This window comes from Typopeltis vanoorti, chromosome 25, assembly GCF_054136105.1.
Source record: "Typopeltis vanoorti isolate ZY-2024b chromosome 25, IOZ_Tvanoo_1.0, whole genome shotgun sequence".
Classification (NCBI taxonomy): domain Eukaryota; kingdom Metazoa; phylum Arthropoda; class Arachnida; order Uropygi; family Thelyphonidae; genus Typopeltis; species Typopeltis vanoorti.
In genome coordinates this window covers 5,136,229-5,158,815 of record NC_143573.1, presented here as the reverse complement: position 1 = coordinate 5,158,815, position 22,587 = coordinate 5,136,229, and the positions used below count along the sequence as shown (strand labels likewise).

The 22,587-nt window shown below is 35.8% G+C and overlaps 1 protein-coding gene across 3 annotated transcripts in view; it reads left to right on the top strand.

The window, feature by feature from the left end:
* The window catches only part of LOC150092492 (cholinephosphotransferase 1-like), a 195,506-nt gene that overhangs the window by 125,651 nt on the left and 47,268 nt on the right, over positions 1-22,587 (top strand). For all 3 annotated transcript variants that reach the window (XM_090414333.1, XM_090414334.1, XM_090414332.1), the window contains exon 5: positions 9,207-9,348. In XM_090414333.1, coding sequence (XP_090270459.1) covers positions 9,207-9,348 — 142 coding nt within the window. The remainder of the gene's footprint in view (positions 1-9,206; positions 9,349-22,587) is intronic.

The following is a 22,587-nucleotide window of genomic DNA, read 5'->3' as shown; positions in this document are numbered from 1 at the left end:
ATTATTGATTGTACACAACAACAATTATATGAAACTGAGAAAAAATATTGGCCAACTGTTATTATGTTAATCTACATAATATGATATTTATCAAGACAGTGTATAGCTTTTAGAGATTCTTTACAAAAACTTTGAAAATGATAACGGCAATTTTTTAAAGTTAGTAGAAACTTTCGCTAAATTTGATTCGATAATGGCAGAACACTTGCATCGCATCCTAACATCACAAAAAATGAACATTGCTCATTATTTAGGTGATAAAATATCAAATAAAATCATCTGTATAATTTCTGAAGCTATAAAACAAAAAAAAATTAGAAATGATTAAAGAGGCGAAATATTATTCATTAATTCTTGACACAACTCCAGATATAAGCAACACAGAACAATTATATATTGTTATTAGATTTGTTAATCAAAATAAAGATACAAATATGGCATAAATTCATGAACATTTTTTGGGTTTTCAGTCTGTAGAAGATACCTATGGGCAAGGACTATTTGAATTTATAAAAAAATATTTAAAATGATTGAATATTAACATTTCGGATTTATGCTGCCAAGCTTATTATCACGGTTCAAATATGCAAGGCAAACATAATGAACTACAGAAAAAAAACTTGAAATAAATTCAAAGGATTTTTTTTTATTCCATGTGCTGCTGATTCTTAAATTCAGTAGTTAATGATTCAACTATGATATCCTGTGACACTGTAAATTTTTTTTTTGCTAATACAGGAATTATATAATTATTTTTCAGTATCTGTGAAGCATTGGGCTATATTAAAAAAAACATATTCGTGTTTTAAATTTAAAACTACTTTCTGCTAGTGGGAAAGTAGAGTAGAAGCAATAAAGCAACTTAAAAATAATACCAAGGAAATTTACCAGGCTCTTTTTGATATTACGGAAGATGAACTAAAGATATTGATTCTAGAGTTCAGGCAGACAACTTAATTTCAAAAATTTATTCGTTTTAATTTATTTGCACTGTTCATGTTTGGTACGAAATCATAAGTCACGTAAATGTTGGAAGCAAAATGATGCAGAATTCGATATTTGATATAGGAAAAATTACAGAAAATCTTGATTATGTTATACAAGAAGTAAATATTTGCCGAACAGACCAATATTATTTTGAAAATATTATTAGAACTGCAAAAGAAGTAGCAAACGATCTTAATATTGATCCTATTTTTCAAGACATTTGCAAAATAACAAAAACAAAAATGTTTGGTTACAAAGCATCAGATGAGACAACGCATGATCCTAAACAAAATTTTAAAATCATTTTTTTCTTCACAATTTTAGACACGACAATAACTTCAATCAAGGAAAGATTCATATTCTTAAAACAACATAGTGGGGACTTTAAAGTTATAAGAGACATTAGCAAATTAAAAGATTGGACTGATGAAGATTTGATGAAACATTGTAAAGATTTGCACTTAAAACTGAGCGACAATCACGATTCCAACAATCGCGATATTGATGGTATGACTTTATTTGAGGAATTAAAAACTTTGCAAAAAAGAGTTGGCTCCTCAGGATGTTTTAAATTATATATACGAAAAACACGAAATTAACTGACAAGTTTCTGAATACTGTGATTGTAATGCATATTTATTTAACATTACCAATATTCGTAGCTTCAGGGGGAAAGACGTTTTTCAAAACTGAAACTAATAAAAAATTATTTGCTCTCAACTATGTCTGGTGAGCGTCTAACGGATTTATCAATTACATCAATTGAAAATAATATTATGGATTCATTAGACATTAAAAATATTAAATTTTGTGGTGGCTAAAACAAGACTGATAAATATGTAAAATAAATCTACATTTATCCTAATTGTTATATAGTTAAAAGCATATCTACAAATGATCTTTGTTATGTAATAACATTTCTTTTTATATTAAAATAAAACTAATTTTTGTTTATATATATGTATATATTCTGTTGTATTTATATATTAATGAAATAAACATTTTTGAAAATTTTTATTATTAAAAATTCCTTATTAATGAATTTTAGTAATTACAATGTTCTACTATTGTTAAATAAAATTTATAAGGCTTATTATTGTTTATATGACCATAGGTTTTTTAATTACTATATAAGTTCATATAATAATGCCTACCAGTTTCTCTAGCAACTGTCTAGCTTTATTATATGAACATATATAGTAATTAAAAAAAACCTCTGGTCACATAAACAATAATAAGTCTTATATTTTATCACTTCATGACCAAATATGAATACTTTAAATAAAATTTATTTTATGTATGTGTATAAACTGTTTTGTACTTTTAACAAAGTAAAATTTTTAGCAAAAATTTTTCATGGTAACTTATTTTATGGGGTCGCTGATAATGTTTTGCGCAAGGGCACCTCCTTCCCATGGCATGGAACTGATTGAGGAAATCGATTAATTTCATTACTTCCCAATTTCACATGCTGAATGTAGTCAAAAGTCTACAGTGGCATTGCTTTTATCAGTTCTAGAAGTTATATTTTTGTTTTTGTTGGCAGCTGGTGAGATTTCTTTTAAGTACAAAGTTACATAAGGATGTTAGCTACATTGAGTTCAACATGGTTAATATTGTTACCTTCTTTAATGTAATAGCAAGAAAGAAACAATGAATAAAAGAAAACAGCAGTATGTTCTGTTTTCTTTGTACTATTTCTCATAAGCTTTAAGAGTTGCAACATCAAGTAAGACTTAAATATTTATTGCAATGAAACCTGTGGAGAATTCATGACTAAACAAACACATGTAATAACCACAGTAATAAGTTTCAATACGTAATATTTCATCCTAAGTATCATAGGACATCGTCAGTACAGTTAATTCAAACAAAAAAAAAACTAGGAATAACATACAGTTAGGGCGCATGATTACAATGGAATCCCAATATGCGTGCAGTAGCATTATGGAAGTCAATTAAAATATATCTGGAAAAAAAAAAGATTATATTAAAATAAGATAACATGTATAAAAATTATTTTACACAATTTTGTATGACAATTTCCCATACTTTAGGAATGGCAAAAACTTCATTATGGTTTAGATTTGGTCTGTGAAGTAGGGCTTCAGCACTTTCTTTATATAAATGTTCATGTTTATATAAAAATCTATGTAGAAGTTTGGTCTTTTTCCAATGGATCCTATGGTTTGGGTTTTCAACTCCGTGTTGTGTGAAGCCAGATTTCTGTGGTTTGATAAGACGGATATGTTCTTGATGTTCCGAAATGTGTTTATGAATAGATCTATCTGTCTGTCCATAGTAAGACAATTTACAGGAGCATTAAAGCTGTAAAACTCGGATGCTATCTGGCATGTATCATACACACCAGTGTAAAATCTTAAACAAAAGGAATTTTGTAATTAAATACCTTTAATACAAATTTTACAAGTATGCTAAGTCCCACAAAAAAGACTTGTGTATTAATAGAAAAACTTGATGTTAATTAACTTGGAGATAATAATTTTTTGAAGTTATTGAATATTGTGAAATTAAAAAGCTTGTTTAAGAACAAAGGAAATTACATATGAGGTAAATTGTGTCTAAGTATACTTCTAGTCGACTAAAATTCCAGACAGATTAAGGGATTAAGTCATGACCTGAGGCCACTCCAAACGCAAAGGTCGACATTGCATGGGGGTTTCCCATCTGAGTGCACCGATCGATGAGGGTGACGAGTGCAGAACATCAAGGGTCCGAGGGATTTACTACGTAAGAAAAGACGAAGGTCATCGGAACCAAATAAATAGCAGTGTGCTACGTCGAGACGGGGCGTTTTTCTTGGAGTTAGAGTTCAAGTCGATCCAGTGTGCAGTTCCTGTTCGTGGGTCAGCGTGAAGTTACGAGGTCACATGGAATTCCGACGGGAGAGTTCGGACTCATGACGGTATCAAAGTCACCGTAAGCCGAGGAGTTCTGCGGAAAGTACAGTGTTCGGTAACAGCATCTGAGCTTCACTAGAATCGTGTGTGATGAATCGTTATCTCAATTGGAGACCTTCATTCAAGAAGCAAAGGCCAGGAGAACGATGCAGCTAAAGCAGGTCGTATTAAGAGGAACCAGATGCCGAACATCCAAGCTGTAGAAATTAATTTGTCTACTGATAACAAGGAAGAAGTCTTGCAATTTTCAAAAGGGATGTTCTAGTTGGAACTGGCTATTAGTTTACGGAATTAACAACGCATATAAAGTATATTAATCCAAGCTGTAGGAATTAATTTGTCTACTGATAACAAGGAAGAAGTCTTGCAATTTTCAAAAGGGATGTTCTAGTTGGAACTGGTGATTAGTTTACGGAATTAACAACGCATATAAAGTATATTAATTAAAGGTAACTTTAATGAATAACTTCTATATTTCGGCAACGTCACATTGCCATCTTCAGGAACATAAAGATATGGTATGTGCACGCAGGCACTAACACAAATCAAATGAGGAAGAAAGCAAGAAACTAATATTGTTCCTAAAGTCCTAATGGTGCCCTCTGGCGGGCTAATTTGGTAGTCTTGGCAGTTGGGCTGAAGTTCTCATAATGTAAATCTCCCAAATTTGGGGTAGTTTCATGCACCCAAATTTGTTGAGGTTAGGAACGTTTTTTAGAGCTGCTGAAGATTCTTTGAATAATCTTTCATATTTAAACTTGCTGCGATGAATTATTTTTGTTTTCTTCCAACGAATTTTATGGTGGGTATCTAAGGCATGGTCTGCCAGCCCAGAGCAGCTGTACTGGTGGAACCGGATGTAGTCTTTGTGTTCTGAAATCCTGATATTTGTTGTTCTGCCTGTTTGGCCAAAGTAGGACAATTATATATATATTAAATAAGCCTTGCTACTAGAATCGGGATGTTCTAGTGCAGTGACGAGGTCTAACGGGAATAAGAAGAGATAATCACTCGAATCAACCTGAGAGGACCAGACTTTGTGAAAAGTAAGAACCTTCCATTATTTAGTCAGAAACCAACTTAGATTGTGACGGTGGTTTGAATTGATGAAATTGATTTGAAGTTAATGTTGCAGGATTTTAGGCCTTGAGCTAATATCTGAATTAATTAATTCTATGTAAGAAAAAGCCTAGCTCAAATTATTGTGAAACTGCTTGAGTTTATTAATGTAGAAATTCCTTAAGCGTGTTTTTATTATATGTTGGCAATCAGAATGTATGCACAGTTAAGAGGGCGGGGGGGTAAAATTTTAGACATGTGGTCCTAAAAAGAAATGTTCAGATGGTTGAGGAATATGATTGGATATGATTGGATAACATCATAGAGTTGTTAGATAGAGCTGCTTACAAAAATTAAGTGAATTTAATATCTGTAAATTGTGTATCTTTAGTTAATGATGAATAAACTGTTTTATTTTCAAAATATCTTGCCTGATCTCAAAGTCCAATGCACTACTCATAAAATCGAACCTATGTGTCTTGAAGTAGATATTGCCATGACTGCAGAGTAAGAAATATATATATAGGTAATTTGGTATATAGATTAGTTGGAGAGAGAGAAGAGCTGTGTGTCATACTGGGTGCTCTATTCTACGGAGGGAGATATTTCTCTTATCCTACAATTTTGGTGGCGGAGCTGATTTACAAATAAATTTTCCAAAATTTAAAATTAGAATAAAACACCAGTAAATTAGACAAGGAATTTGGCTCCAGCCCGAAGCACTTTCTTTGTTCTTGACATTTTGCACACGTGATCCTTACTATTTGCGGCCATAAGATAGAAGTAGCATTGTTAACGATAAAGCAACAAGGAGGTTCAATTGGAAATCATACAAGACAAATTAAGGTATAGATATTAAACAAAAATAAAGTATGAGAACAAACACCACATATTTTACACCAGGTAGCATCAGAGGTGAGAGTTTGTCTTTATGCTGAATTATTCAAATTTGTCAAATTATTCAAATAAAGTAAGAGAACAAACACCACATATTTCACACCAAGTAGCATCAGAGGTGAGAGTTTGTCTTTATGTTGAATTATTCAAATTTGTTATTACATCCGGTTTCTTCACCTGGAAAGAGTAAATTTACAAGCAAGAGGAAGCTACAGCAATGGAGTTTCCCTTATCACCAAACTTAGCCAACCTGGTTCTAGAATACCTTGAAGAAAAAATTTTCACATTTAAACCCAAACCAAAAATTTGGCTATGATATGTTGATGATGTTTTTGCTATCTGGGGTCATTCCGAACAAGAACTACACCTGTTTTTAGATAAAATAAACCTTCATCCTCACATCATATTCAATCATATTCACACTAGAAAAAGAATCTCCACAGGGTATTTCCTTTCTGGATTTACACATCCAAAGAAAAGAAGATGGTTCCATCTCCACTTCTGTCTATTGCAAACCAACATTTTCAGGTCGCAACATTCACAATTCTTCTGCTCATCATTATTCTCAAAAATTTGGCATCATTAAATAATTAGTAACCAGAGCACACAGATTCTGCTTCTCTGAAGAATCTCTAAACCAAGAATTGGAAATAATAAAAAATACAGCCATGCTAAATGGATACAATCTTAAAACAACTCAAAAAATCATCAGTTCCCCACACATCGAAAGACATTCGAAGGCATCTCCGAATGTCTTTCAAAATTTATGAAGAAATACAAACTTGCTACCACCTACAAACCAATCAACCAGATCTATAACTTGTTACCTTCTCCTAAAGACAAACTCTCGCCTCTGATGCTATCTGGCTTGTACGATACACGCTTGATAGCATCCGAGTTTTACAGGTTCCATGCTCCTGTAAATTGTCTTACTATGGACAGACAGGTAGATCTGTTCATAAACACATTTCAGAACATCAAGACCATATCAGTCTTTACAAACTGCAGAAATCTGGCCTCGCACAACAGGGAGTTGAAAACCCAAACCATAGAATCCATTGAAAAAGACCAAATTTCTACATAGATCTTTTGCTGCCTATACAAAATAATTTTTAAAAAATAATTTTTTTCCTAATCAGTAACCAATTTATTAATAAATAAATCTACAGATTTATTTATTAATAAATTGGTTACTAAATCAGAAAAAAAGTGATTTTTTTTTTAAATTTTGTATAGGCAGCACCCCCACTTAAAACTTCACAGGCCGCCACTGTCATGAACGTTTATATAAAGAAAGTGCTGAAGCCCTACTTCACAGACCAAATCTAAACCATAATGATGTGCTTGCTATTCCTAAAGTATGGGAAATTATCATACAAAATTGTGTAAAATAATTTTTATATATGTAATCTTATTTTAATGTAATCTTTTTTTTCCCCAGATATATTTTAATTTAATTCTATAACACGTTACTGCACACATATTGGGATTCCATTGTAATCATGCACCCTAACTGTATATTATTACTAGTATTGTTTGAATTAACTGTACTGACAATGTCGTATGATACTTAGGATGAAATATTTACTTATTAAAACATATTTTCTGTGGTTATTACGTGTTTGTTTAGTCAAGACTTAAATACACTATCATGACTGGAGTATATGAGATTTGATATAATATATGCTTTGAACAGTGATAGTAAAAATAAGTCAACTAAATTTCAAGTAACTTATGGAAGTGTTAATTGACATTTTTTTGGGGGAAAAAAATGCAAAAACAAACTTGAATATCCGTAGCACTGATGACTGACTAGTGTTGTTGATCTCCCTTGATCTTCATGGAGTTATGTAACTCCATGAAGGTCAAGATAATAATAATATGAGAAGATAGAAGGAAAAGATTTGGAGGAGCTCTCTCACCAGGAAAATTTCGATTTGGAACCTACTCCAATTAGGCATGAGGTTGAAAGAGCAATTAAACAGCTTAATAGCAATAAGACCCTGGGTGCAGATGAAATCCCATCTCCATCTGTTCAATGGGCATCCACAGATGCCGTATGGTCACTCCGATGCTCGGTGATGTGCCACACCAGGCCTCGCCATATAGTCCTTTTGCATGCTTTTCTGGAGGCTTCAACTCTCTGAAGATCATTCACTCTGTGCACACCATCCATCCCTCTCATTGACGGTCTACCCCTTCCTCTTTTTCCAGGTACTTTACCTTCAATGTGTTTTGGATGTAGTTGTTTTTCCAACAGCAACTTATGGATGTGAGACTGAGAACTTATATAAGAAAAGGACAGCTGCTTTTGAGACATGATGTTATAGAAGGCTGTTGAGAATATCACATGCTGAAAGGCAGACAAATGGATGGGTGCTAGAAAGGATCAGTAGAACTTTAAGGCTCCTTAAGGATATTGACAAAAGAAAGTTGAAATACTTTGAACACATTGAAAGGATGGAAGGAGGACTTCTTCTTAAAACAGTAATAGAAGGTAAATTCCAGGAAAAAGAGGAAGGGATAGACCATCAATGAGATGGATGGATAGTGTGTTTGAAGTGACTGATCTTCAGAGAGTTGAAGCCTCCAGAAAAGCATACAACAGGACCACATGGGAAGGACTGGTGTGGTACATCTCCAAGCATCTGAGTGACCATACAGCATCTCTTGATGTCAAATGAAATTAATTGATAGAAAGCATAGGTTGAGACTTTTTTGAGAATCATTCCAAGACCTTTTCTTGCACATAAAGGTAGGTTAACTTATCCTACTTGAAGAAAAAAGTAGTTTTAATTTTATATATAGTTGGTGATTGAGACATAAATTCAAGTGTTTAAATTGAAGCAAATTAAGATTCGTGTGTTAAGACAGATCTAATATTCCATTAAACCTCCAACATGTTAATTAACAGCTTCATTTTTTTTTTGTATGGTGCTTTGTTGAATATAGTGTTTCTCTGAACACCAGTGTCTATGTAACCTGAATGAAATATTAGATTTAAACATAGCTTTGTCATAATTGGAGATATAGGCTTTGCGTGCAGTTATATCAAACTGAGTAATGATTTACTAAACTTGAACCGCTGGTGCCATCCTACCAACCCTCCTTTTTGCCCTCCCTCGATGAGTCTATGGACTCCCTGGAGGTGTCAAATAATAATAGTAATAATAATTGTGTCAAGTGCTAAAGGCAATTCCATTAAAATAGCATGATGTATAACATAATATAGTGAATCCTAATGAAAAACATCTCCATGCAAATCAAAAATATTTACATACAGATGTTTTTAATTCTTAAATCTATTACTTTTTAAACAAACTGATTTTTCTTTTATTGCAGTTTTCGTAATTTCTGCTGCTTCTGTTGCCCTGCAACTTGGTAACTGCCCACTGTTCATGTTTTTGATGTTTCTTGCTTCAATGGTGGCATTTTTCTCAACACATTGGCAAGACCATGTGACACATGTTATGGTATTTGGCAAGTAAGAACCCTTCATTGCCTTACTTCAAAATTCTGCTCATAAAGACAGTATATGTGCATTTGAATTAATAAATGTACAAGAAGATAGAAATAGTGGTAACTCCTATAACAAATTAATTTGATTTTTTTTTTTTTTCCAAGCATAAATTTCTGGACTCTCAGTTACAATAACTGAAGAATGAGGCAATGGAAAACCACTTACCAGCAGATTGAAAGGTAGATGATACTGCATAGGAATAAAACAATGATGAAAGAAAATTAACAGGAAGCTATTCATTCCCTTCCACCCTTACCCTTTGTGCATTCCAGGTTGGCTCTAGTCTTAATTCATATTTTTCCTACCTTTCTCATCTCTTAAAATATCTATTCCAGCACTTCCTTTTCTATCCATCACCACAGTTTTCTAATTCTTTATCTTTTTCTCAGTCTTTATCATTATATTGTGCCTTCTACCCATCATAAATCCTTCCAGTAATGTTTTCCTGCTTTTCTCAAATACCTATAGAGAATTGTCCACTTCCAATCTGCTGGTAAGTCATTTTCCATTTCTTATTTCTTGGCATCAGTACAGAACATTAAGCTTCATTCAAACAAATAGCAAAGAGAATAAGCTAATAATATATGGAGTATAGTTTCACTATATGCTATTATTAAATTTTATGCATTCCTAGAAAACTTTTGCCAACATAAAATTAATATAGTATAGTTGATTCACTATAACAAATAAAAGAAGTTCACTTTAGTATATACTCTTCAGTAAAAGTATTCTTGTGGCTTCTACAAGTTTGTTATAGTCAGAGTCAACTGTTGTACTGTCCTTTGTATTTTCTTTCCAACTGTATTCTTACAGTGATTATAAAATTATGTAAACTGTTAATTTAAATCAGAAGTAATTATCAGTATTGGTTTTAATAAATGTTCAAGTTCTTTTAATGTTTATTATAGCTAGTTCTATATTTTTTTAGTTGACTTTATAGTAATTATTTTAGCACAGGGTTTTCTTTTCTAGGTATCATCATGAAATCCTAAGAATCATCATAGGAGACCAGCACATGCCTATTGTACCTCTCCTTGAACTTATTCACTGATAGTGCATTCTCAATTGCTTTCAGCATTCCATTCACTTGCCAATCTCTAAACAAAAAATTGTCTTCATATTCTTGCTAGGTGTCTCCTTGTTCTCTCTTCATCTGTCATGTATTAAAAAATTTCTTCATGTGTATTGCATAAAAGCCACCTAAAAGATATATTTGTTTCATATCCCATATTTTCAGTATATGAACCAAATTATAATATTCTATCTTTATAAGGAACAATCCACTCACCTTATTTTGGTCACCAATCACTGAATCATCTGTCACTGAATCTCTTGAAATCCAGGTACCCATATTTGAGTACAGTAATCTTGATAGTAGTATAATCATAATATTCCAGGTGTGATTATATCAAAGTGTCATAAAGAGGGAATTGCATTTTGAACATTCAAGCTATTTAGTCCGGTTTTATAATAACTCTTAAACTTCAACTTCCTATCAAGTCTGAATTTCTAACCTTCATCAGTTGATTTATGACACAGCTCTATGAATCCTGAAAAAGAATGATGTGTAGTTTATTGAAGTGTGAAATGGATAGATGGACTCGACTAATGGATTGCACTTGAATAGATTTAAAGTTAAATGTTTGGAGAAAGTGTTGTTCAGTGTGAGCTTGGCAGTGAAGAGTTAGGAAAATTTGAGCTATTAGGAAAAATATAGATGAGCATGTGTCTAGCCACCCCAAAACCAAATGAATGTAAGAATGATTTTAAAAAAAACCAATTGCTGAATGTACACTATCTGATCAAAAGTATCCGAACACCTACTCGAAACTGTAATCAGACTTTCCCTATGATGCACTTTCCACTAGTGAACATTAATATAGGGTGGGTCCACTCTTTGCTTCTATGACAGCTCTAACTCTGCTGGAGAGTCTTTCTAACAGGTGTTGGAACATCTCTGGAGGAATGGCAGCCCATTCTTCCTGAAGAGCTGTAGCCAGAGCAGTTCATGATGTGGGTCATTGGGGTCTGGAGCGAAGTCGGCATTCTAATTCATCCCAAAGGTGTTCTATGGGATTCAGATCAGGGCTCTGGGCCAGCCAGTCCATTTCTGGAAAGTTATTGTCCATAAACATTCCCTCACAGACCTTGCTTTATGGCAGGTAGCATTGTCATGCTGATACAGACAATAGTCATCACCGAATTGATCTTCTACCATAGATAGTATGCAATGGGTCAAAATGTCCTTGTTCCCTTCTGCATTTAGATTTCCATGTAGTGTTATGAGAGGGCCAAGTCCATTCCATGAAAAACACCCTCACACTGTAACACCGTCTCCTCCAAATTTCACTGTTGGCACTACACACTTACAGGAATCATTCTCCAGGCCTTCGCCACCCCCAGAGCCTCCCATCAGACTCCCACTTGGTAAAGTGTGATTTATCACTCCAAATCACACATTTCCAGTTGTCAAGTGGTGTCACTCTTTACGTGACTGCAGGCAGTGCTTAGTGTTCTCAGAAGAAATGTTTGGTTTATGGGCAGCTGCTCGACCATGGAACCCCATTCCTTTTAACTCTCAAAGCACAGTCATGGTGCTGGCTGGACAGTTAATAGCACTGCAGAACTCCTGGGTGATTGTTTCACTCGATGCCTGGCAATTTCCAGGAACTTCTTCAATGCTCGATAGTCCCTGTCTGTCATTAAACGTGGCCTACCTGACCGTGGTTTCATTGTGATTGTGCCTTCACGTTTCTGCTTCACAATCAAGTCAACTTCACAATTGTTGACTTGTTCAACTTGAACAACACACAGCTCTGTGCATCCTTTTATACCAGTAAGTGAAGTCGTAGTGACATCTAGATGTCAATTTACGAATTACAGAGGGGTGTCTGGATACTTTTGATCAGATAGTGTAGTTTCCATCTTAAAGCAGATCCTGAATTTGAATGGAACAATTGATATAGGGCAGGTAGGTAGGTTTGTAGTTGTTGGTACAACAGGGAGAATTGGGGAGAATATTTCATTTTATATATAATAATGCTAGAAGTATTTGTCAGTGGTTAGTTCAACTTGGCTATAAGTTATAGAGTTGGTGAGCCTTTGTTGACAAAGGATAATAATAATAATTATTATTATTATTATTACGTGACATCTCCAAAGACTCATCGAAGGAGGGCACTACTCTACAACTGTAACGAATCGCAACTACCATAATCATCTACACCAATGCCATGTACTGTCCACCACCACTAGTATTTCCACAGACAATCACAAACATCCATGCCCATGGCGGGATTCAAACCTGCAGCCATTTGGCTATAGAGTGGATATACTAACTGGGCCAGTGATAATAAGGAGAAGATTTTCAGGCAGAAACAAGATGCTGGAAGGCAGTGCAAGTCTAGCTGCTGTAAAACAAATTCCAACAGATAGCAGTGGTTACTGCTATAGGGTGCATGGGAGGATGTGAAGAGCATATATTTGTAATGCTTTACACTGTGATTTACAAATTATATAGAGTCATACCCCGACTTATGCGAATCCGGAGTTACGCGGTTTCACATATGTACGTATTCCCTTCACGCCTCACCACTAGTCGTATCTTTCCGGCGCCGACTGTGTTCGCCAGTGTTGCACATGCTGGTAAACAAGCACTGACATGTTTTGCGCGGTCTCCATTCATACACGATTTTTATAGTCTACAAACCTTGCGATTGTTTAATGTTATGTTCTTGATAAAAATTTTATCACATAAAAAATAATAATGTCGTCCAAAGAAAGCAAGTCCGATTCTTCTACAGCTAGCAAGAAAAGGAAAACATTGACTTTGGAAATAAAACTCAACATTATTAAGCATTTTGAAGGTAAGATGAAAATTTGTGAACTAGTAAAGAAGTTTGATCTACAGGAATCCACAGTAAGAACAATCATAAAAGAAAGGTTTACAGATTTTGGAGGACATAGATTCTAATGAGGAATGAATTGTAGCCACAAGGTAAGGAATAAAAAAATCATTAGCTTGCTATGAAGAAATTTTTTGTGACAAGAAAAAGACATTATGCCGTCAGATGAATGTATTAGATTTTATGAAACCATTGACATCGAAATAACTTTCTTTTTTTTTATGTACGAAAAACTACAATTATGATTATATTTCTTAAAAAATATAGGTGGTTTTGTAAACCTTTGGTCCCAATTAACTAATATTTTGTATGTTCCTATACAAAATTATACCCGAGTTCAATAACACCTTATCCCTACACTTTCCTCTACAGATAACGGGGAAGATAAATTCTTTAAGCCAGTCCTTATAAGGACTAAGAATAAGTTTTATTTGCATTTAATTTTTATTTAATTAATGATTTTTTACCAGTAATTAATTTGTAAACATTAAATTGGAATCGTTATTTAGAATAATGGCTAAATAAAATAATGGTCAGGAATAAAAAAATCATTAGCTTGCTATGAAGAAATTTTTCATGACAAGAAAAAGACATTATGCCGTCAGATGAATGTATTAGATTTTATGAAACCATTGACATCGAAATAACTTTCTTTTTTTTTATGTACGAAAAACTACAATTATGATTATATTTCTTAAAAAATATAGGTGGTTTTGTAAACCTTTGGTCCCAATTAACTAATATTTTGTATGTTCCTATACAAAATTATACCCGAGTTATGTGAATTCGACTTACGTGCTTTTTGTTGGTCCCACCTACTGCATAACTTCGGGGTATGACTGTATTTGTAAATCACAGTTTTATTTATTTATTCATGTCGAGTTTCCTCCCTTTTCTCCCCTGTCCCTATTGGGGCGAGTTGAGCCCCCTTATGGGGGGTTAAGTATTTATGGCTGTAGATCCATGTGTGTTCACGGGGCCGGTTTGCCTGCTTGCGGGATGAAAAACCCCAGATAAACTGGGGGGGGGGACCCTGCTGTCCACGCCCAAGACTGGCTAACTTGACTATGGCTGAGGAAGATTCTTAAGCTCCTCATGTCGGCGATGGGAATCGAACCCAGGACACTCCTTCCCCAGGCATATGGTTGCGAAGAGCAAAGCCACTAGGCTAACCATGCAGACATAAATCACAGTGAGCATAGAGTAATTAAATAGCTCTGCAGGGTGGCTGCCAGATATATGGAACCAAATCAGTTGGTAAAGTGTTCAAAGAGGCTTCATAATCTTGCTTCCACCTAGATTGCCAGATTGTGCCTGGAAGGAGACTGTGTAATGATATGTGAGAGGCACTGTTGAGGCCACATTATGACCTGGAGACTGGTTGTGCTCTCTATATGGGTGACATTTTTAAATGTCTCCTCCCACAGGATGCTCCCCTGTTCTTTTTTCTTTTTCTCTTCATCGTTTGAAATATTAACATCACGGTAAACCAAAATATAGCCACTGTGGTAAAAATCCCCCCCCTCAAAAAATTAAGCTTAAATCTTACAAAAAAATTCCTTCCATGTTCACTTTACAAACATTTGTGATATAACACTAACCTAAATGATGTGCATCATCAGCTACAGATATCAAAATCTGATCTTTTGGTTTTTGACCAAACTCCAAATCTGCCACAGCAATAACAGCCCATCTTAACTGTCCAAAAATCCTGTGATTCCTTCTGCTACAAGGGCGGTGTCTGTGCCATTTGATATTCCTTGCCAAAGGATGACTAATCTTGAATCTTCACTTTTTTGACCTTTTGTGGCTTAAGATTTTCTTATCCTTGAATCTTGATTTCCTATAAACCAAATTCCGTAACAATGAAGTTGTCTTTCTTGATGACATTAATGTCCACTACTTTAACTGGCTCTCTTTTATCAACTCACTGATCAAACTGGAAGAGAAGCTGAGGTATCTACTGTAAACAATTGATTCATCTAAAGCAAAGTGTTCATCTCCCAACAAGAATTCCTGACAAGCCTTTCCACTCACCTAATGCTGCAGATCTTTTCTTAACTGGTTCACCTTCCTGGTGATTGTCTTATTAGTAATTCAGATCACAATCTCATCCAAGTTTCATCTCTAGTGGAATGCTATCCACTCTTAGCCATTCACAATTGTGTATACTTTGGCTTTACAACAGTGCTGAATGGGAAATTATCCCTGATTTTTACTGGAAAGAAGTCCTTTCAATAGTTAGACTACTGTTTCTATTTCTACAGATCCAGATTCTTGTTGTGAACTTGTAATAGAAGTTATTCAGAGGAATGAAGGCCTTCTTTCCCCACTCTGTTTTAAAAAAAAAATCACATCCAAGCTATGGTTTTACCAAATGTCTACCTAGAGAGTCCAAGAAAAAACAGCATGCTGGCTTGAGACAAAAGCTCCAAGTTCATTTATAGCCTACAATGAAGTTTGCAACACTTGCAAATCCATCATGAACAGAGCTGTCTGAATCTGAAAGGACTAAATGTAGAAAACTTGCCACCAGTATCATTGGTGGCAAGTATCAGTATCATATGATAAAGGGTTAGTAGGACATCACGAACACCCATGCCCTAGGCAGGATTCAAACTCACAGCCTCTTGGCTGGAAAACAGATGCTCGAACCACTCGGCCAACCAGGCTTGCTCAGTACCATTGGTAGTTGTTCCTACTGGTTACTCACAAAAGCTGTGGGAATGCAACTGTTGTCAGTCTGTGCTGAGAGTATATATATATATAAAATTACAACTGAGTTGAATGAAGGAAAAACTACATGCAGAATCTACTGGATTTTGTAAAGGCATCTGATAGGATACCACATGGAACTCTGTTACATAAATTGAAGCAAATTGAGATTTTGAATATAAATCTGGCTGATGGACAGACATCAAAGAATAGTATATAGAGGAGTAGAATCTAGAAGATAAAAGTGACGAGGGATGTACTGCAGGACTCTTTTCCTGGGTTGTTGTTTAATTTTGATATAGAAATTATTTTATTTTATATTTAAATGATTATGAAGAAATTATATATCAGTTCTCCCACGTATATACACATATGCGAGGTCCCAGAACCTATGATACAACAGTACAGAGTGTGGGCAGGTAGTTAGAAAGAAGAAAGCAATTTGCTGATGTGTTTATAGAAGACCTGAGAGTTGTAATCATTGGGGAAAACAGTTCCAAAGTGTGGAGAGGCAGAGAATTTCATTTGATAAGTTTGAAGCTGAATTGTTATGGGTGTTGACCAGTAGCTGCTCATATTCACACATAATTAGAAGAAAGTGGAGGATGATAGTGGCCAGTTCATTGGAGCAATACCCACAGAAATACCTACAGAAAAAATATAATGCAGGAACAGAGCATCTGATAAGAAAGTGACTAGAGGGAGTCATTGAGGGGGGGGGGATCATCAATTAAGTGAATTGTTCACTTCTAAATACAATCAAGCATTCTCAGGGATATCCTGAGAATGCTTGATTGTATTTAGAAGTACACCACCCCAAATGTAGGAACAGTATTTTAAGGTGAGACTAATTTGAGCTCTATAAAGTGTCAGGAATCAATCAGGAGGGAAGTGCTGTTTAAAACGAAAAAGAACACTGAGCGTTTTGGAGATTGAAGAGTCTGGACCTGATATACTTGTGACAAAATAGGTTTGAACTGTCTGTCCCTTTCTTAACTCTGGTCAGGCTACCTGCCAGATCATTATCCTTTTCTGTCTACATAATCCCTATCCACACTGGTAAGTATATCCATCATCACTCACATTGTCAACCCTCCCATTGGTGAGTTATTGAAAACCAACCTTGACAAATAGATCCAGAATCATCTGCTTGGACAATGCTAGCCTGCCCACTGAAATCAATCGCATATGGTCCCCTTTTCAAAATTGAATTCTATGCCCCAAACCCAATCATCCCTTCTCCCCCCTAGAAAAAAAATTATTGCCTGCCTTTACATCCAGGACACCTCAAAAATTTTTTTTGCATTCTGGAAGATACAAATACAATCTTCCTTTAATCCATAACCAAAAATTAGCTGCTCTTATCTGCTCACCAAAAGATCCTCTTTGTTATTTATACCATCCTTGTGTCCACAGTATTTTCTTCTCTCATAAATTGGCATATTTTGGACAAACAGGAAGAACAGCTATCAGATGTTAGGAATCATGTCCATGATCTATATAGTAGCTATTGTGGAGTGTAACAGGTCACTAGATCCAATGGAAACCTCCATGTTATAGAGAATCAAGCACAACTCTGATTGTTCCTGGAATCTGCAACAGCACTATAACATTTTCCAAATGTAAGCAAATATGGCTACCTCACCTATCCCAAATCTGGAGATTATCATTTTGAGATCTTTAGCAGAATGAATAAGAATGAATAGAGTGTACATCTCTGTGCCAATGCCTTGGTAACCAAGGTAAAATATTGGTGTAATAATTTAACAATGATGTGAAGTTAATTATTATCCCTAGGCATGTATTTTCTTATCTAAACAATTAATATTAAGCATCCATTCTAGACTGGGGTAGGGGAAGGTAATAATCATTCTGGATATGAAAAGTAAACAAAGAGTTGGTGGACAGTAGGCACACTCAGGGTTGAATCTTGGGGGGGGGGGGGCATAGCTGAGTAGACAATTTGAGAATACATGCTACGCATCGCATACGACATATGACTGAGCATCTGCAATGATTGCTAATTTATAAGTAGTATAGAAATAGAAGGCACGACACAACATTAAAAAAATGAATTTTATTAATTAGGAAAAGATTTTTTGGAAAATTTTCTAGTGTTTTTTTTCCTTTTTTTTTGGGAGGGGAGAATCCCTTGATAGAAACCTGAAATTTAGGGGACATATTGCAAAGGTACTGAAGGTAACGCACAGGATTGCTGCAATAATGAGAAGGACACTGACCTGCAGAGATAAAATGGTTATCATTCCATTGTATAAGTCTCTGATCAGACCACACTTAGACTATTGTTCTCAGATCTGGTCCCCAGGATTTGAAGGGGATAAATTAACTGTGGAAAGGGTACAAAGGCAGATAACAAAGATGGTGTTGGGACTGTATGTTAGTTATGAGGATCGGCTGAGGGAGTGTGGATTGCAGAGTTTAGTGGATAGAAGAAGGAGGGTGATATGATTGAGACTTTAAATTGTTGAGAGGTGGTTACAGGGTTGACACTGGGGGGGGGGGGGTCTTTTGCTTGGTTGAACAGCGGGAAGGAGTCATGACAAGGGGCCATCCCTAGAAGTTATGAAAGGAAACTGTGAGCAAGAGGGTGAGGAGTGGTTTCTTTGCATGGAGGGTGGTTGAACCATGGAATGCATTGCCTGATGGAGTGGTGAGAGTGAGAATGGTCAATGCATTTAAGGAGTGGTATGATAGACTTTGTTTCCTAGGAGGGATCTCTCTCAATGAGTCTTGATAGACTTGTGTTTCTTAGAAAGGACCTCCCATGATGAGTCTTTTGACTCCATGGAGGCCTGAATAATAATAATTTCTCCTCCTAATCGCTACGAAAGAATTTCTTAGGATTTTTCTTGGTCTGTGGTGGTAATTTTTTCTCATATTCCATTTTTGTCCTTACCTAGTCAGTTTCCTGGCTTGAGTCTTGTATTCATATGCAAGATGAGAGGTTTTTTAGAATTTTCCATTGCTGTTGATAAAGATTGATGCACTGCTATCTCTCTCTCTCTCTCTCTTGCAATTTTCATCCATGTAACTGCTGCAATCTGATTTCTAATATTATTTTAGTCACTTGCCTTATAATTCCACACATATATATATATATATATATATCCTTTCTCCTTGATACTTCTGTATGTCTCTTCAGCATCCAAATCATGACTGCATGATCCTTCTCACTGAAAAGTTCAGGAGAGAGCTTAGAGTTGTAACACAGAAGGTGGAGTAAGGGTGAGTTTACCTGAAAAGGAAACTGGTGATGCTTGGGCAGTGGTTATGAATTATTTAACAGCAGCAATGTCTGAATGTATTTCAGAGGTTAAATGAGTACATGTAAAATCATTGCAGTCTAGAAAAAGGCATTATGGAAGAAAAGAGAAGTTAATCAGCTGTGTAAGTAGTATAAAGAACATGCTTGGGAGGTGACTGTTGGGAAGGAGAGTTCAGTTTGAACAGTGGTTGACCAATCAGGTCAAGAAAATCAAAGGTCTTTAGATATGTGACCTGAACAAGTAAGAAAGGTTATGGAAGGGTGATGTTTAATTTAATGAATATTTCATTAGGTATTTTATCATTATTATTATTACGGGCTACTCCATGGAGTTCTTAGACTCATCAAAGGAGGCCCTAAACATCATGCCAAGCACTATCCAACATTTTCATGGTATCTATCATACTGTGCTTGGAACTCATTCAGTCATGGCACCCACAACAGACTCTGGCAACCTATTCCACTCATTCACCACTCTCCAAGCAAAAAAAAAAAAAAAAAACTAGTTCTAACACCCTTGCTAACTACACTCTTACTCAGTTTCAATGGATGATCCCTAGTTCTCCTACAAACACACCTGTTCTGAAAATTTTCCTCTGAATTAATCTTGTAAAAATCCTTCTGTAATTTGTATGTCTCAGTTCCTGTAACTCACAAATCTTCAGCCTGTTCTCGTAAGGTTTATTCCATAGACCTGCTATGGGATGAGCTGCTTTAGCCACTTTTGCTATGCACTCTCTAAACTTTAACTCCTTAATATCTGGCTTCATCAGTTTCCTGTGGTACAGTTCCATAATTGTGGTATGAGTAATCTTTTCACCCCAAAATGCATAACCTTACACTTTGCCACATTAAACTGACATTTAATCTCTTTTGTCCAGACTGTCATTCTATCCAGATCATCCTGCAAAATTTTATCATCATCTGTTTTAACTATTGCCCTACCCAACTATGCATAATTGGCAAATAACTGAACAGTTCCTCTCAGATCCTTTCCTATATCATTAATGTACAAATTAAACAGTAGCAGCCCAATAACAGAGCCCTGTGGCACATCACTAGTCATAGGCCTTCTTCTGGACTATACTCCTGAATAAACTACTCTCTGATTTTTCTCCATCAACCACCAAGAGGGTGGTCGATGGGTTGATGGAGAGAGATCAGAGAATAGTCTGACATTTGCACAGTATCTATCATACTTTGTATGATATCATCAGTATCTATCATACACCTCACCAACCCTGTATCCATCCCCATGTGCTGTATATAGGAGGAAGAAGGGTAATATGATAGAAGACCTACAAGTTAGTAAGGGGTTGTTATAGGATCAATGTTGAAGAGGTTTTATAGAAAATGGTGGAAGATCAGGGGAGAACCAGAGGTCATCCCTGGAAGCTGTATAAGGAGGGTGTGAGCAGGGGAGTGAGAAACAAGTTTTTTTGCATGAAAAGTTGTGAATGATTGGAATGCCTTGCCTGAGAAGATGGTGTCTGCAAAGAATTTGAGTATAGAAGAAATGGCAGGGGAGAGACTGTTGATGTTCCAGTGAATTAACCACAACCTTCACATACTTGTTAACAAGAATATTGCAACAGGGGGAAGTCTCAAAGGAGTAAAATGCATAAAATTGTTCCACCTCACAAAGAGTGATATGACTGAGGTTTTGAATTGCAGACCAATCGTAGTGTCTATAATAGTTAGTTGAAGTTGCTGAAAGTTAGGACTCAGATTCGGTTGATAACAGCAGAGTTCTCTATGATCAGCATGGGTTATTAAAGAGAAGTAATGTTTGGCAATCTGCTTGCATATTACAACAGGGTGACAATACATTGGACAAGGGAGATGCATATGAAGTAAGATATTTACAATTTGCAAAGACCTCTGATAATTGCCACTTGACAATTTGTTAATTAAATTGGGATGAATGAAATTAATGATAAAGAGGAAATTGGACAAGTGATTGACTATGAGTATCAGTAAGTTGTGTATAGTGGTATTCCAAAAGAGGAAAGTTACTAATGTTGTGTATACTTGAAAGGTTGTGTTTTGGGACCATAAAGGACTTGTGAGGCAGTGCATTTTGAAGCAATACAGTGTGAAATACAGAACAACAAGTCAAAATATATAGTTAATTGCTACTATAGGCTATGAGGGAGTGCAAAGGAATACATGAAGGACATGCCTGAGAAGACTAGCTCATTGAGTGTAAAATGAGTACTTGTTATGGAGACTTCAACTATAGGGAGAAAGTAATAGAATTTAACAGGCACTAAGAGAATTACCTGACATAGCGTATCTAGTGTAAGCATCAGAAGATTTGTCCCCAACCACGTTAACCACATGACCTCCAACTGAGGAAGAGTGATCATGCAGCCTTGACCTGGGAGGTGGCTTAATATGTAAAATCTAGTGGATAGGAGGAAGAGGGGTGATATCATAGAAACCTACTACTATAAGGGGTTGTTATAGGATCAATGTTGGAGAGGTTTTATAGAAAATGGTGGGAGATCAGGGGAGAACCAGAGGTCACCCCTGGAAGCTGTATAAGGAGGGTGTGAGCAGGGGAGTGAGAAACAAGTTTTGTGCATGCAAAGTTATTATTATTCAGGCCTCCATGGAGTCAAAAGACTCATCACAAGAGGTCCTTCCTAGGAAACACAAAGTCTATCAAGACTCATCATGGGAGGTCCTTTCTAAGAAACACAATTCTATCAAGACTCATCAAGGGAGATCCCTCCTAGGAAACACAAAGTCTATCACCACTCCTTAAACTCATTGACAGTTCTCGCTCTCATCACTCTATCAGGCAATGCATTCTATGGTTCAACCACCCTCCATGCAAAGAAACCACTCCTCACCCTCTTGCTCACAGTTTCCTTTCGTAACTTCCAGGGATGGCCCCTTGTCATGAACTCCTTCCCGCTGTTCAACCAAGTGAAAGAACTCCCCAGTGTAAACCCTGTAACCACCTCTCAACAGTTTAAAGTCTCAATCATATCACCTCTCCTTCTTCTATTCACCAAACTCTGCAGTCCACATTCCCTCAGCCGATCCTCATAACTAACATTGTACAGTCCTGAAACCATCTTTCTTATCTGTGTACCCTTTCCACAGTTAATTTATTCCCTTCATATCCTGGGGACCAAACCTGAGTCCTTCACCACCTTTGCAATATGTTCCTTGAATTTCAGGTTTCTATCAGTCATCAATCCCAGATCTCTTGTCTCCCCTACTTCCTCCAGTATAGCTCCTCCAATATTGTGTGCAGCATCCCATCAATGTGTCCCAAACCTTGTG